General features: G+C 38.1%; 1 protein-coding gene and 1 long non-coding RNA gene across 3 annotated transcripts; one reads left to right on the forward strand and one right to left on the reverse strand.

The window, feature by feature from the left end:
• Positions 1–3,084: 3,084 nt before the first annotated feature.
• LOC119497437 lies at positions 3,085–6,520 on the forward strand. Of its 2 annotated transcripts, XR_005208919.1 has the most exons (5): positions 3,085–4,163; positions 4,288–4,357; positions 4,450–4,531; positions 4,926–5,281; positions 5,401–6,520. It is a non-coding gene; the product is annotated as an uncharacterized LOC119497437 (long non-coding RNA). The 2 variants fall into 2 exon arrangements; XR_005208918.1 differs by having other exon boundaries at positions 4,926–6,520.
• Positions 6,521–6,742: 222 nt separating this feature from the next.
• On the reverse strand, positions 6,743–16,519 carry ankmy2a (ankyrin repeat and MYND domain containing 2a). The gene is made up of 10 exons (XM_037785568.1): positions 16,309–16,519; positions 15,005–15,069; positions 13,478–13,616; positions 13,275–13,373; positions 11,878–12,038; positions 10,806–11,020; positions 9,377–9,512; positions 9,046–9,174; positions 8,527–8,656; positions 6,743–7,727 (listed from the first exon to the last, which is right to left on the reverse strand). The coding sequence occupies exons 1-10, from the start codon at positions 16,373–16,375 to the stop codon at positions 7,606–7,608; spliced, it is 1,263 nt and encodes a 420-aa protein (XP_037641496.1). The 5' UTR covers positions 16,376–16,519; the 3' UTR covers positions 6,743–7,605.
• Positions 16,520–17,491: the final 972 nt, after the last annotated feature.

Genomic DNA, 17,491 nt, shown 5'->3' on the forward strand with positions numbered 1-17,491 from the left:
TCATTCATATGATTGTCTGCTTTTATGACTCAATTTTCCAGTTTTTAGTTTCCAAATTTGTTTTGTCAGAAATTAAATGCATGTCATCATTTTGATAGATGAACTGTGGAAGCATCGGGGACGACGATGGAGAAATATAGCTCCAGGACGTTACTGTTCTCCCCCTGACAAAGCCTGATATGTTTTTTATTAATGTTACTTATGTTCACTAAACCAAAACAAATCGGCCCAGATGCAGAAAAACTGATCAATTACTGAGCAATTACTGCTGAATCTTCTGAGCTCTTTGTCTGTTGTGTTGTTCTTCTGAGTGTCAGACAAATTACATGATTGCAGACATTATTTGACCCTGATCCAGCCCACAGCTGCTCATTAATCAGTAGTGACAGAACATGAATCACACATGTAACTCAGCTGATGATTTAAGACTCATGTTTTACCTTCTGGTTAGTTTGTTGGATCTCCTCCACGTTGCGACCTGCCTCTCTCTCGTGTCTATTAATTCAAGAATGAAAGCTGATATTGTCTGTGTGTAATTTGCTGTCTGTCTGTGCCATCCTCCCTCTGCCTGCCTCTCGATCCCCTGTCAGTCACACGGCTAATGATTCGAGTGCCCAGACTAGCTGGAGTCTTTGTGTGTCCGCTGTACAAAACAAGGAGAGGTGTAATTACTTTTGTGGGGAACGCTCAATCCAGGCTCGTCTTACTGATGTGAAAAGAGGCGTCGTGCAGAGACACTAATTGTTGCTCATGTGAATGAAAGCTGATACGGGGATCACTTGGTTGTATTATCACACAGGCACTTTTTTTTTTTAGGGCTGTAGTCTCGAGTACGCCCGAGGGCAAGTCTTTCTTCTCTTGAGTGAAAGGTTATCGTTTTAATCAACAGTGGAGGAAATATTCAAAGTTAGCAATACCACAGTGTTAAAAGTCACGGTTAAAAGTTAGGAATTTATCCTAACACAGATTAATCATATGCCTACTACAATTTGTACTCTTAGATGCCATAGGAGCTATTTGTATTCTAAAACTTTTCAACCTAAATACTTCAGACCTGTTTGATAGAGATAAACAGAAACACAGTTTGAATCATGTTAAGATAAGATAAGTTACGTTAAATTAAGTTAATAAGATAAGTTAAAATAAGATAATCTATTATTAATCCCACAAGATAAATTAAGTTAAATTAAGTTAAGATCATCTTTTATTAGTCCCACAAGATTAGATAAGATAAGACCAGACAAGATAACATTTTATAAGATGCGATGCGATGCGATGCGATGCGATGCGATGCGATGCGATGAGATGAGATGAGTACTTATTAAGGATACAGCACAATTTTAAAATTATGGCAAATTATTCCGCGGACCCCCTGACAGAGTGCCACGGACCCCTAGGGGTCCCCAGACCCCACTTTGAGAGTCAATGTTTTAAAGTAGTCATTGTTAAGAAAAGCAGTTTAGTTTTGCAGTCAGTTGAAAATGTCATACATCCAATTTTGTTTGTATTTTCAGGATGTCAGATCAGGAAGGAGAGAAAGAAATAATTTAGGAAACAAGGGAATACATATTAAAAACATGATTGTAGGTATAACAGAAGGAAGGATTTTAAATGAAGGATATAAAGTTTAATTAGTGATGCACTATGGGCAAAACTATGTGGACACCTGTCAACTAACATTTACGTACTTTTGGTCTGGGGCTATTTTTTGTGGCTCCCTGTTTGAACATGACAGTGCCTTCATGCAACAAAGCCAGCTCCATAAAGAAATGGTGAAAAAACTTGACAGAGCCCTGACCTCATCCCCATCCAACACCTTTGAGATGAACCGGAACGCCGACTGGGACCCAGGCCTCATCATCCAACTCCAGTGGTTGACCTCATGAATGCTCTTGTGGCTGAATGACAGTAAATCCCTGCAGCAGGTTCCAAAAACTGAATAGAAGCTCTTATTGTATGAAGTTCAGGCGTCCGCATACTTTTGGCCATGTGCTTGAGTAGATGTAGATCTCCCCAGCAGGTGAAGCCAGTCTGTCATTAAACTTCACAGTTTCTGTTATTGTTTCCTCTCTTTTGTTTGTCCTCAAACAGGAGCACCAGAGGCTCAGTCACTTCACTTCCGAGAGAAAATAAAGGGCAACACGGCCAGCTCTTAGTTACACTCCGACGCCCCTCTGAGCCTCTTGTGGGACCGGGGTTAAATGAATGCAGAAAAGTGAATATGATAGTCTCTCTCTCTCTCTTTTGTGCCCTCAGCAGCAGCGAAACTCAGCAGCAGGAATTCGGTAGCCCCTAACCCTCATGGGAAATGAAAGGTGCCTGGGTTAATGGCATATTGACAAGTGGCATGGCGGGAGTGTGTGCATGATCAGGAAGCGCCCACATGCAGTAATGGGAGGTGTGGCGAGGGTCGACCGGAAAGGGAACAAAAGGAATGCACAACACCTGGAACAAAGCCAAGAAAGAAAGGTCACAGAGGCTACAGAGTTTGGAAAAGACCCAAACGGAAGGAGGGCCGTGTCTCCTTCACTTCTGTTGTTCCCTGAGAGGGTTCTCATATGACCATCAATGCTACTTTTACCATATTTACAAACCACTATACTCATGGTACACTTTCAAGTGCTTTGTTTAAGCTATTAGCGTGTTGCATATGCACCAGTGGTGGAAAGTAACTAAGTATACTCAAGTACTGCACTTAAGTACAATTTTGACATACTTGTAATTTACTTGAGTATTTCTATTTTCTGAGACTTTATACTTCAGAGGCAATTATTGTACTTTTTACTCTACATTTATTTGATACATTTTGTTATTTTGCAGATTCAGAATAATAATAAAAAAATATAATCAACTAATACATTATGATGTATTATTATGGATAAACTTTATTGACCCCTTGGTGAAATTCACAAGCTACCCGGCAGTGGGCCTATACTGTAGAAACACGGCGGCCGGCTCCATGAAAAGGACCCGCTCCTTGTGTAGATATAAACAGCTCATTCTAAGGTTACGAAAACACAACAATTCTTATTTTCAGGTGATTATACACTAAAGAAAACATACTTATTAAAATTATATTCCATTTCTGAGATTAGATCTCCCTTATTGTTACACACTGGCCCTTTAAGTATTCATCTTTAGTGTGCCCTTCAAACGGATTAGACCAAAGTTTGCATTGATCCTAATCCAGAGTCTGCATGTGTTTTACATGCTGTGGAAGAACAATTTGTACAGATCAGTGGATGTGTGTTAACACACACTTAAACCTGCATGAATAGTTTGATAAGACTGTGATAAGTTGTGAATGTAAGTAATATTCGATTTCTGCATATAGATACCCCAAAATGCTACATACTGGACCTTTAAGTACTTTTTCCATCACTGCATGGTACTGGTGGACATACAAACATTACACAACATACAAACATCAATGTTATGGAACAAAAAGTAGAATATTTCGATGTGAAATGTAGCAGAAGAAAACATAAAAAGTTTCCAAAACTCAAAATCCTCAAATTACAGTAAACACATTACTGTGGAGGGATTTATTTCAAAGAATCACTGCACCAACTGGTTTTTACTGATATTCTTCTGTCTCTGGTTGTCTTGAATGCAAAGAGTAATTGTTTTTTTGGCTTCCATTGCACATTATTGGGAATGTGAATAAATAAACCTGCAAACTAAACTACATTGACCTTGTTCGCCTGTTAATTTTGGGGAAACACTGCCCTCTGCTGGATATTTGCCTTCCCTGCAGATGAATGATGAAGATATTTGATCACTAATCTGTTCCAAATTTAACAGGAAAAATACACAAATCTACTACAATCCATGCATTCAAGATAAATGAACATAAAACTAATATATTTGTTTTAAATACAAGAGAAGACTTATTTTTGTTTGTTGTGATTTTGTGCACAACAAGGAGTTTCCTGGCAACAGGTGTGAGTATCCAAAGGTGACAGACAATGGAGGTGGCCGAGGTAAAGGCTTTCAAACACTTTTAAAAGCCCAGATTACAAAGGGCACATGATTGTAGCTTTTGTCAAATTTTATCTGTATTTTCTTCTTCTCTCAACCTGAATACAGGACATAAAGAAGTCTCTTCAGAAGTCTGGAATAAGGAGGGACGTTGATGTTTGCCAACTCAGCGTTGCCACAAAGTAAGACAACTTTTTTGGGCATTTAAAAAAAAATATTTGTGACTCTCACTGCTGCTGCTCGGGAAATTGAGATTCACACTGCTACATAATTTCAATTGAATAATTTTGCTATTTTGCTGAACAGAAAACTCACCAGCGTCCCTGACTTATCAAGATTTCACTTCCTGAGGAAGTTGTGGCTGAACAACAACAAGGTAGGCTTCTGTAAAGCTGCATGTATTTCAGCAGCAGGATGATTTTTAAAGTTTGAATTGAGACTAATTTCTGTTTATTTTCAATCTATCAGATCAGAGAGCTCAGCTGCCGTTCCCTCAACTGCTGCTTGACTGAACTTTACCTCCACAACAACAACATCAAGTCTATTTCTGGTGAATCTTTATTTTTCCTGTGAAGATAATGTGAAAATTAGATGAAATTAAAAGGGCCTCTGGTTGGGAAGTTGCTGGTTTGAATCCCTGGACAGACAGGGGAGACATCAATTAATGCCATTCTCCTCTAACCTTGATCATAAGATATATAAAAGATATATTTTTTTAGATGGCCTAAAATCTGAGGTTCATTTTTGTTTTTCTACAACTTACTTTTCAGACTGTGCTTTTAGGAGGACAGATACACATTATGGTTGTTGTTGACATATTTCAGTCCAAGATATAAAGTACTTAATGCTCCTTTAACCCACAACGTTTGCCACATGTGCCCTAGATAAATAAAACTTAAAAAAAGAAGACCCTCTTAGTTGATCCTCCCTGGTCTCTCATACAGGGTCCCTAAACCATCTGACCTGCCTCCGACTTCTGTTTCTCCACAACAACCAGATCAGAGGGCTGGAGGACACATTGCATGAGCTCAGGAGGATGCAGCAGCTCCAAACTGCAAGTGAGTGATGAAACTCATAAATCTTGAGCCTCTGACAGTCTGTTTATGCTTTAAACAGCCAACAAGTCCACTGATATCTACAAGATTACAGCAGCGTGAGTGTATGTCTGTAATCTGTTGGATACTTTTTAATAATGAGGGCTTCTTTGCAGCTTTTTTCCTCAATCCCATCTCCCATGAACCCGGTTATCGCCACCATGTGATCCACTGTTTGCCTTCTATCCAGGTTTTAGATAGAAAAGGTAAGATCTCTGGGACATACTTTATTGACCTGCAAAGCCCCAGGCCTGTCACAATCTACTACTTGTGTTGTGTGTGGCTTGTATTCTGTTCCATTTGTCTGTATCTGCTGTGCCGTCAGAGGTGAAGTCAGCGGAGAGGAGGAGGTCCTTCCAGATGTGCAGCCAGGAGCGTCACCGTGTCCTCCAGTCTGTGGCCTTCTGCAGACGGGCAATACAGTCCTCAAGCTGAGACGATGTTTGTTTCCAGTCGTAATACAGTGCAAAGATGTGTTTGTAATGTATTAGTGGCCTCAAACATGCTTCATAATGATCAGTCAAAACATATTACACTGCATTTTATCGTCCTGCTTACTCGGGGAATCTACATAAAGGGGAACTCCACCAATTTGACACATCTAAGTTTGTTTACAGGTGTTGCGGAAGTATCGCTGCATGTGCAAAACGTTGTATTAAGCCTTTTGTGGCTCCAGAGGGAGCTCCGTGAAGTCTGATAAACTTCAGTTGGGTTTGAAGGCAACAAACTTGAAAGATTGAAAAATCTGGGGGTGTGTAGTTAGAAAGAAGTGAGTTTACCAGACCTCTAAAGCCCGCTATTCATCTCTGCTTGAGGCCAGCTGCTCAAGACTACATTAGCCGCTACTAGCATAGGACACACAAATATCCGACTGAACTGTCAGTGGTCAAGTTGCGTTGAGGGAAATGTAGGCAAGTTTTGACGAAGGAGAAGAATGCATGGTATAAATATACTATTCTCTGATTCTGCTGCTTTGTAAACTGACTTAATTGTTATTAGAAACACACACTGTGAGGTGTGCAGGGAGAAACATGAGGCAAAGATACTGCGTGAGGTGAAAAAGACAGGTGCATGCCAGTGTTCTTAAAAAATAAATTAAAAAAAGGGAAGTTCCTGTAGTTCGTATGTAAATTGTCCATAAATCATAAATTAGAAATAATAATAAAAAAAAGAAGCTCCCTTTAACAGACCTTGCCTGAGAATCTTCACGTTTTTAAGTTTTCTTCAGTATCAAACTAATCCAGTGATAGTTGTCTGTATATCTATGGGTACATTGCAAACAGGAACTGCTAACAGCTACTTCGGCGTACTTTTAATGGTGCCAATGTGTCAAAATGAAAACAAATATCAGCTAAAAACAGGGCTCAAGTTGAAACCCACAGCTAACTCACTGACTGCATGGCAATATTATACTTCCTGTTTACATCCCCCCTAAATAATAGGAACTGTAGTTTGAAAATGTATCGCATAATCATCAAAAACCTCAAATCAAAGTAAGATAAAGAATAATAGAAGTTACAAAATCCATTAATATGGGCATAACTGAGCATTACAAGCTTCACTGTTACACCTTGTTGCATGAATGCTGTACTGGATTGCAATAAATTGTACACGTGTACCTAATAAACAGGTAACTCTGTGAGAAGGCTGATACAAATATGAAAATCTACTTTGATGAAGTTGGTCTTTATTTAACGTGAGCTCAAGTTGTTTGACATATTGTAGATTATCAGAGTTCAGGACAAACAATGCCTCGTTGGATCTGTCGTGTGACTTAAACGTCTCTGTCCATTCAGGCTGCACAATAAATGAAAGAATATCAAAACAATACTACTGAAAATTTCTCAAAACAAAGCGTCCTGGCCATGGTGTTCTTGTGTACAACAATGCTTGACCAACAAATGATGCATCATCATGTTTCATTTTGTTACCGTTTGGAAAAATCCTGAGCATTAACGTCGTCTTTCACGATACACTAAAAATAAATTCATGTTTAGGTTGTTTATATTTAAAAAATATACATTTTTGGTCAATATTGTGCAGCCATGCCATCCATTCACAATCTGCCATCAAGTTATTGGTACAAAAAACAAAACCCCGTCCCAGAAAACAAATCAAGTATATTGCAAACAAACAAACAGCTCTGATTGGCTACACAGTCACGTCTTTCCTGCGCAGATTGCTACAGTTTCTTAAGGCAGAATTACGTTCCATCATTGATGTGAACCATTAGCTCTTCGCATGTTCCCCCTCCCAGTGACCTCTACCAAAAACACATCAGCCTACACAATTTTCACATTCACATATGACAATATCTGAAAAATTAACCATATAAAAATGACATTAAAGATGACTGCTGTGGCACAAACCTTCCTCGTATGCCTTAGTGTCTCCCCGCCTTTGTGACAGTCTCAGGTCGATAATAAATATGGGTTCTTATATGCGGCTAGACCAGTCCTCATCTGGCTCTCAGTCTCACTGCCAGATAGCTCTCGGTCTGTGGATGTATTCTGGTTTGCTGACTGTTTCCTCAGTTGTCAGCAGCTGGGATGGAGGTGGGGTTTGAGGTTTCTGAGGGGGCGACCTCACTGTTGGTCTCCAGTGAGAGCTCCTGCACGGAGTCTGTGGCCTCCTGCACGGCTTCACTCTCCTCTGAAACACACGGACAACACAGTTAGGTCTGACCACGCTTTTATACTGAATCGACACATCTGAGGTTGACCTTCAACCGTTTTTGAGTTCTGTCATGTTGGTTTAATGAACTTTACTTCCTCCTAACAAAGTGCAACCTGGACAAGAAATAGATTTGTGTGATGAAGCTTTCATGTCTTTTAAAATTCAGGCTTCAACATGATTTCAACAGATTTTACAGGCTTGTTGTTTTCGGTTTTTAGATATAAAAAAAAAATCAAAAGCAGATTGGTTAAAACCAATTTCCCCTGGATTTTATGTCCCATTGCAATGGTTTTTTTTTTTTTTACAGATTTTTAAAATCTAGGATCTGTCTTTATTTACCCACTTCATGAAAGAAATTATTTCCAGACTTTTTTCTTTGAGGAAAAAAAACAAACAAAAATACCGAGTCTTTATTTATTTTATTATTTTTATATTACTTATTGACATTTTGTTTTTCCAATCCATTTTTTTTTGCTCAAAGTCTTCCATAAACTTTTACTTGAGAGAACTGAAAATGTAAGCATGGAAGGATGGTTTCATCCATCACTGCGACTAAAGTGAATATGCAGTGAGTTTGAAGTTAATTTCAGATATCTGCTGATTAAAAATTATCTTCATGTAGATGCTTCTTGTGTTTCTGTACTTTTTATTATTATAAGGTAATCCCCTTTTATCATGTAACACTCTTTCGATGGTAATCTGTGCATGTGGGATGAGTGTTTAACCTGTTGTAGTGTTTTAATCTGTGTATTATTTTGTCTCTTAGATCAAGTACCTTTGCTCTGCTGCATCCTCAGTTCGGCTGATTCGGCCTCCTGCATCTCTCTCTGCTCTTGGAGTGACTTGCAAACCTTCTTGTGGGTGAACCAGTGCATCTTTTGGCAAGCTTGGCCACAGTAGATCACCTAGTGCCAAAAGAAAATAAAGTTGACTTAATTAAAAGTTTCCCTGCACATGGAAGCCCCTACTGAACGTATCACAAATTTAAATATATTAAATTAAAAATGTTGAACAGGGGTGAACCCATGGCACAGTGACAATGAAATGCAATGACCCTGGTTTGAATCCAACCAGGGACCTTTGTTGTATCTCTTCACTCTCGCTATCTAATAAAAGTAAAAAATAATGCCCCATAAAAATATTTAAAAATGTTGAATATTATCTTTATTGTTCTGGAAGATCTTCGTTGTTTTATAAAGTTTACTGCTGAGAAGTTGCAGTTGAAAAGATACTAAAACTTTTGCACATGTAGAAAAGGCATAAATTGATATATTGCTGTCGTTTCGACACTCACCATTTTACAGACGGAGCATCTCTTCTCCGCTCCCTTCTCTCCACAGGAAGTACAAAACTCTGCGTCCATGAAGCCGACCTGACCTGTGATGGCCTGAGTCAGCACTGACAGAGCTGTGGGGTCGTTACCCTGCGAGGATGGAAAGAAAAAAAGTGGACAAGAAAACAGATTAGACATCGCAAAAAACAAAACACTAACACAGAGAGTTTAACATTTAGATGAGACTCATTCAAATCCAATGTAAAGTTTAAGATCTACTGTGATGTAATAAAGAGCAGCAAAATACTGGCTTTAAACACAAACACTTTTTATTTCACTCATGCAAACTCACAATCTCCACAGGGGCGATACTCCGCACCAGCTGCTGCAGCAGAGTAGCGTCACAGTAAGGGAACTTGCGGATGCACTCTCTGAGAAACTTCTCTTGGTACACGGGGAAGCCATCGCCGTCCCGACCCTTCAGCAAACTGCAGGACGGGGACGAAGGAGATCAACTTTTATAATGGAAATGCTAAACACTTTACAGCTGTTATCATGATAACAGCTTTCAGAGGTACTTCAATATGTTTTGAAAGATTAATTTCAATCATGAGATATGATGTTAAACTGAAAGAAGCTGTTGGAATAGACAGAGCTCCAGTCAGTCTCCTCGCAGTTTTGTCTTGAAGCTGAAATCATGGCTACAATTCTGTCTAAACCTGCATCACAATCTAGTAAAACTGGTACAGGAGGAACTCACGCCTCACTGTTGTATTCCTCCACCAACAAGTCAAGTTGCAGTTTACATCCATGTCTGTCCAAAATGCCATCACTTCATCACTTCATCCTGTTAGACATTTGTCTTAAATTGTTCCAATTAGTATATGAATTCTTAAGTTATGGCCAAAAACTTGACCTTTGACCACCAAAATCGAATCAGTTCATCCTGGATTCCAAGTGGACAGACAACCTGAAAACATACTGCCTTTGGCAGTGACAGCATTGACAAAGATACACACTCCAGACATTAAAACTGAAGAAGTTCCTTTAAAAGTAGCTTGAATACCTTAAAATGCATTAAAGAGCATCTTTTCACCTCCCACCATTAATTTAAGATGAAATAAAATACAGAGAAAAGTGAAATTAAACATATTTCTCGTAGTTTTTACAGATATTAGTTTACATTTATAATATGTATTTGTAATTAATTATGATATGACATTTGCAAAAGTTTACAAAGTCCATCACAAACATCCTCACTGCATTTTTTTTTATTTAGCATGGGTATTTACTAAGACTACAGATATAAATGAGTCCAGCTGCAGTAAACTAAATAAGATCTGATGCTAATCTGTTTGTCTGGAAAGCAATGGAGTGTGAAAAAAAAAGTTTTCTGCTGGTAAATTTTAATTATTTTGTTAAAGAGAAGATATTTTTGGAACTGCGACTACTGTTGCACTACTGCTCATTTGTCTTGTGCTGAGAATTCGGATAAAACAAGGTTGTAATGCGTCTTTTAATTTTTCATTTGTCTCTTTTGACCTGTCTCTCTCTCTCTCTGTGTATGATAAAACAGTGCTGCAGATTTTAAACCTGCTTTTCCCACACGTGAAAAAAAAAAAAAAATCACACAAAATTTAGTCTGCTGCTGTGGTATGTCTGCAATCTTGAAACAAGTGCAACAGCTAAAATCTCAATGTGGTCCTTTGGCAAAATTATTTTGCTATTTAGCAATTACAAAAGGGCCACAAATCCTGAGTAAATATCCCCCACGGACTCACCTCTTGATGAGGCCGTCCAGCTTGTCGTCACGGTCCTTGAGGAAGGAGGCACACTTTCCCAGCACGCAGCTGATGTAGTGCATCTTCATGGCCAGCACCTCGTTCATGTCCTGTTGCTTGACGCACTTTTCACAGATGAGCTCCATCACCCGGCGGCATTTCTCCAGAGCCTCCGGCTCCGCCACCAGGGGGTTCTCCTTCACCAGCATCACCATCTACATAACACAACGCAGTGGTAGCGACCTGTCAATCACAAGGTAGCCACGCCCTAAAGCATCCCCTGCTTTATGGTCTATTTGACTCTAAATGGGATCATAATTTACTAAATGAACATCATGCTGTATTGAAGAAGACTTGAAACTAGCGATTGAGACCATAAACTCATGTTTACAATGTTTACTGAGGTAATAAATCAAGTGAGAAGTAGGCTCATGTTCTCATAGACTTCTATACAATCAGACTTCTATTTACAACCAGAGGCGTCGCCCCCTGCTGGCTATTAGAATGAATGCAAGTTTAGGGCACTTTTCAGACCTGGAGGATGCCCAGTGGCCCCAACCAACGCTGACTCATGTGACATTATTGTGCAGCTCCCTCTGGAACCACATACACATACACACCAATACATTTTTTTTAACATATATGCAATAGTGCTCCCCCCAAGATTTGTAAAAAGACTTGATTTGTGTAAAACAAGATTTGTGTAAAATTGGTGGAGTTCCCCCTTGTAGCCGTAACAGTAGGCACTATTGTACAAAGCGGATAGAAGTTGTCTATTTTTGGCACAAATTGAACCTCACTTTGTTCTCTCATGCATGGTGCAAGATCCAAGAGGCACAAGAGCATGCTGGTTTCCAATCTAACTAATCACTGCAGCAGCTGATTAGTTCTCTGATTACTTTCCCCCTCGCTACATAAAGGCATGCAATCAGTGTAATTGGCTGCTGGTGTGTTTGGATTAAGAACCACTCATGCAGACAATTAAGATTTCTCTACTACTGTTAATATTCCCCAGAAATGTACAAGGAGGCACAATTACTATGTTACCATTCCCTGTCCAGCGGAGTCCTACCTTGACGGGGTTCAGGTTGGTGCTCATGATGACCTTGTGAAGGGGTCCGGCCAGTTTGGCTGGAAGCTTGGGTTCCTTTTCCAAACCCTGGGGCTTGGTGTAGTAATCCAGTTTGGCACGGGAGAAGAAGTTGTTGATCACCGTGACACAGTCGTGTTGCCCTGAGGAGGGAAAAGAAGAGACATTTGCTATTTTTAAACGGAGAAACCTTGGCTCTTTCACCAACTTCCGACCAGTTGGAGCCTAACTGGAGACTTTTTTATTCCAAATGTGTTTGACCTGTCAGTATATTGTGTAAGCGGCAAAAGCTTTAGAGGGATCCAAAATCTGAGTTTCCTCAGTCATAATTACATCTCAGCACAAGATTCCCTTTTCAACAAACACGCAGAGCAACGGCTATATACTGTCTGTCCCTTTACAGCACAAACTAGTTAGCCTAACATTTCTAACGTTGGCACTGATTAGATGTCTTGCTTTCGCGGGTCCAGTTATGGTGACGGCAAACGAAATCCTGTCACCTCGGCTCTCTGTACGGAGTTGTGGAGTAATGTGGGGACTGTTCAAGTCCCAGATGGACCTGAGCAACGGATAAGAATGTTTTTTTGTTGTTGTGGCAACACAGATATTGTACCAATCATATTATTGGTATCAACATCGTCAGTCAGTACCAAAATTTCGCACCCCCTGGAGAACACGGATGTATCCTTGCAGAAACAACAACAAAACTTTGATCAAATAAGTACATAAGTCAAAACAAACACTTAGGATATATCTTCGCAAAAAGTAATTAAAGTGAAAAAAACCCTATGCAGTATGGTTTTTAGAGCTGCAACGATTTATCGATTAGTTGTCAACTATTAAATTAATTGTTAACTATTTTGATAATCGATTAATCGGTTTAAGTCATTCTATAAAAATTCTCTGATTCCAGCTTCTTAAATGTGAATAGTTTCAGATTTCTTTACTCCTCTTTGACAGCAAATAGAATACTTTTGAGTTTTGGACAAAGCAAGATATTTGAAGATGTCATCTTGGGCTTCGGGAAACACATTTTTCACCATATTTTAACATTTTATAGTACAAACAACTAATCGAATAATCAAGAAAATAGCTGACAGATTAATCGACTAAGAATATAATCGTTAGTTGCAGCCCTAATGGTTTTAATGTCTGTTAAAAATACCCTAATAATGTAAGTGTAAATTGTAGCCTCCCTACCAGTAAACCAAGAAAAGTAAAAGCATCTGTTGGTGAATTTATTACAAAATTAGTGGGTAAATGTTCCTGACTGACAGAGAAGTGCAGTGTGATCCCTCGTCTTTGTGTGCATGACGATACAAAGCTGAACAAAACTGTTGACTGTTATGAGAATGAGCGCATGTCACAAACAGACGTACCGACAAAGGCGGCCATCTGTGCGGCGGTCCTTCCTACAGAGTTGACCAAGTCTGTTTCTGCCCCCGCGTCCAACATCATCCACGTGATATTAGTCTTACCTGCAGCCACAGAGGAAGAGGAGTCACAACACATACAGGGAGAGACTTTCCAAAAAGACAGAGATGAGATTTTGAATCATAATGCTGTGACGATGAACTCCAACCTGACAGGCCGGCGAACATCAGCGCTGTGTATCCGTGCTCATGTTCATTGCAGTTCACATCCGCTCCGTGCTGCAGCAGCAACTTGCACATGTCTGCTTTTCCTTTGTAAGCAGCGTGCATGAGAGGGGTCATCCCATACTGTGGACAAGACAAAAACAGCTGTAAGACACTGCACAATTTACATGAACAATTTGACTTTTACACAATCAAAAACTATGAAAAGAAATGGTTACTACAGAACATTTGTAAAAATATACAGGGTTTAATCATGAAGATAAACGTCTTTATTAAAATTGCAAAGAAAAACACTTTTATACTGCTAAGCATATTGGATATTGTCGCTCCTAATAATAATAATAAAGAGTTTAAAAGTGTTAAATAATTAGAATATTTATTTTTAATTTGTGATTATCTCTGTCTGTGTTGTCCTAATGACTGTACCTTCACCTGTTGTAATATTATACGTACTGTGAAGTTGAAATACTCAGTCAGATTAATGAAGACTATCGAGCTTAAAGGATATACATAACATACTTTTTTCTTCATTAATCTTCTAATTATTTTCTCAATTAATAATTATTAAGTATCGACTTCAGATGTCTTGTTTTGTCTGACCAAAAAAACCTTAAGATAATCAGTTTACATGATCAGATGATATAATAGAATGATTGACATTTGTGCTTAAAAATCATATCTTTGCTTGAAAAATGATGGAAACGATTAATTGATTATCAAAATGTATTAATTTTCTGCTGATCCACTAATGGCAAATCGTTTCACCTTTATATGCATTGCACCTTGCCTGTTCTTTTCATACAGTATCGATTGCATGTCACAAATAGGAGAACTTTTATTGAACTTTTGATTGATGAACTGCACTTGTATTTTGTATTCTATCTTTTTGCATTTTGCCTTTGTGTATTTATTCAATCTTTCTACAATTTTTGGATATGATGGTATTGTTTCTCCTCTTATGCAAACAGTAGAAGAACAAAATGTACTGAAGATACTTGAGTACTGAAAAGACTCACCCAACTTTCATTACTTAACAGAACAACCGTTTCAAACACCTGATTTTGACAGGCGGACACAAAAGAGCTCTTGTCACTCACAGGTGTCACTGAACAAAGAAAGACCTTTACTGAAGGATCTTAGTATGTTTTCTCTTCTACAGGTGACACTTCTGCACAAATGATTACATTCAAGTAAGAGATACAAGCTCATGTTGTTGTTCTCAAGGATTAATACAAGACAAACTTTATAAAACCTGTCAGGTCGTTTGAAGCAGAAAAAATATGAACATGTTATAAAAAAACAGAAGTTACGTATATGGTTAAATTAATCTTATCTTATTTAATGAACATTTTTGGAGGAAGCCTGAGATCTAAGATCTTCATTGCCAACGGCTGCTTCTCTGTAATTGCTGTGCATATTAAAATAAAATAACTTGAAACATGTGAATTGGAAATAAAATGAAGGCAAAACGTGTCAACCTGCTTTAAGGGTCAGAAATGCATAAATGTTACCTCATCCAAGCAGTTGACTCGAACATCCTTACAGCCCAGCAGTCTTGAGGCCTCTTGAACATTTCCTAAGTGCATAAAATACAATATTATTACAGTATGAAATACAAACACCAAGCTTTTACCAACAGTTTAAACAGCTCTGGAGAGTAAAACCACCACTTTTTTCAAATATTTTTTTTTAGGCAAGGCTGCTTTATTTGTAGAGCACATTTCAGCAACAGGGCAATTCAAAGTGCTTTACATAAACATTCAAGAACATTGCGACAAAGTGCAAAAGAACATTAAGACATAATTAAAACAGTTATAAAAACATTAAAGATTAGAAAATAAAAACAAGTTAAAAATAAAAGCTATAGGATAGAAGCTAAAATAGAATATAACACACAGAGTAAAAGCTCTAGTGCAGTATATAACATCATTATCTGGTTTAATAAAAGGCAGCAGCAAACAGGGAAGTTTGAAGCTTTGATTTAAAAGAGTTGGAGTTGGTCCTGCAGGTTTCTGGGAGCTTGTTCCAGATATTTGGTGCATAATATAGATATAGATATAATATGACTTTTATGATATTTTCATAATTTTTTTATGGCATACTATATCATGACATTGTTTCTGATTATTTTGATTCTGCATAATATACTATGACTTTTTAAAGATATTTTTATGATATTAAATTCTGACATTTTTATGATATAATATATAATATCATCTATTTTATGACTACTACTGCAACAATCACTACTGCAACAACTACAAAAACAAGAACTACAACTTATACAACTACTAAAATTACTACTGCAACTTCTACTACTATTTATATATAAGATTTGGTGCATAAAAACGAACTTGAACTTGAACTTCTGCACTTTTAGTTGTGACTCTGGAGGACACTAAGCAGACCTGATCCAGATGAACCTGAGAGGTCTGGATGGTTCATAACATAGCAGAAGATCAGAAATGTAATTTGGCCCTAAACCATTTAGAAGATTTAGTCATGCATTTGTCTGTGTCATGCAGTTGTTACATAATAAACACACTTATGACTCCAAAAGCATGTGAGCAGCAGCAAGCTATCAGCTACACATAACCTAAGCTGTTGTCTAATATTGAGCTTATTAACAAGCCTGGCATGCAAAACTCACATTTAAGTTAATTGCTATGGTTTCATGAAGGCAGTCACTGAGCAGCAGAAGAGTCAGGCTGACACTGTTTGGTCATATTTGTAACTTATCACACAAGCTAACAGGAGCTAGCTGCAAGCTGTGTGGGTTTCTAGGAGGATTAGCTGTTAGCTGTAGAAGGCTTACCTGCAGTTATAACCTCAAACAACTCCTTTTCGCTTGAAGACAAGTCTCCCTTCTTAGGAGCAGACATGTTGGTGATTAATAGCTTGAAATGAGGCTATAACTTCACAAAAGAAAGGAGAAGTTGTTGGTTAAAAGGATGCTTTTCCGTGGTTGTGGCAGTCTGCAGCTGAAGCTCAGCTCTGCATGTGGATGCTAGCTCAGGTTGTCATGTGGAATGTACCACTGTAACGTGATAACAGGGGTGTACTATGTTACAGCCTAAAAACAATATTTAACATTTTAGTTTGGTATCTTGAGCATATTCTTTTAAATAATTAAAGTAAAGTATAATATATATCCAGGTTATATTATAATTATTAACAGCCAAGATAGTCAAATGTGCACACTCACAACGGATGTTAACCCCCCCTATCCTTTTCAGGGAAATAAGCAGTTCCACTGAAGTCTAGAAAGTTCATTCAGAAATTTAGGAGGTGAGAAGGTCCTTATAGTTCAGACTCATCCATATATTCATATGCAGATAAATATGTTTTTTTAATGCGTTTCATAATAAAGAAATGAAAGAGTTATTCACATAATTTCATTGTTTTTTTTTCTCTCTTACTGGTTTGTGGTTGTTGTGAATTATATACTCTTCTACTTCTGTCAATACATTGTTCTAGTTAGAGGTTTTTGAAGCAGTGGGTGCATATTTAGCTCTCTTTGTAGCATTGGATGCAGATTTAGCTCTCTTTGGATGCAGATTTAGATCTCTTTGTAGCAGTGGATGCAGATTTAGCTCTCTTTGGATGCAGATTTAGATCTCTTTGTAGCAGTGGATGCAGATTTAGATTTAGGTCCTTCTAGTTCAGACTCAGTCCTCATCCATATATTCATATGCAGATAAATAATCTGTTGTTTTTTTCTGCGTTTCACAATAAAATAATGAAAGAGTCAAATTTCCAATAGTATTTTTAATAAACAATAAATGAGAAGGTAAAACTTAAAAGGCAAATATAAGTACATTTACTCAAGACCTAGTTAACAGTGAAGGAGGAAGTACTCAGATCCTTTACTTAGGTCAGGGGTCAGCAACCTTTACTATCAAAAGAGCCATTTTAGGCAAAAAAAACCCAAAATAAAATCTGTCTGGAGCCGCAAAACATTTGAGCATTGTGATGAAGGTAACACAGTTTATAGTCTA

Source organism: Sebastes umbrosus, chromosome 11 (genome assembly GCF_015220745.1).
Source record: "Sebastes umbrosus isolate fSebUmb1 chromosome 11, fSebUmb1.pri, whole genome shotgun sequence".
NCBI classification, from domain to species: Eukaryota; Metazoa; Chordata; class Actinopteri; order Perciformes; family Sebastidae; genus Sebastes; species Sebastes umbrosus.

Excerpts from the sequence above, each read along its gene's own strand:
- ankmy2a (XM_037785568.1), bottom strand. The coding sequence starts at position 16,375 with ATGTCTGCTCCTAAGAAGGGAGACTTGTCTTCAAGCGAAAAGGAGTTG. Across the intron at positions 13,617-15,004 it reads GAGTCAACTGCTTGGATGAG|TATGGGATGACCCCTCTCAT; the intron begins GTAACATTTATG and ends TCTTGTCCACAG. Across the intron at positions 9,513-10,805 it reads CTGGACGGCCTCATCAAGAG|TTTGCTGAAGGGTCGGGACG; the intron begins GTGAGTCCGTGG and ends CCCGTCCTGCAG.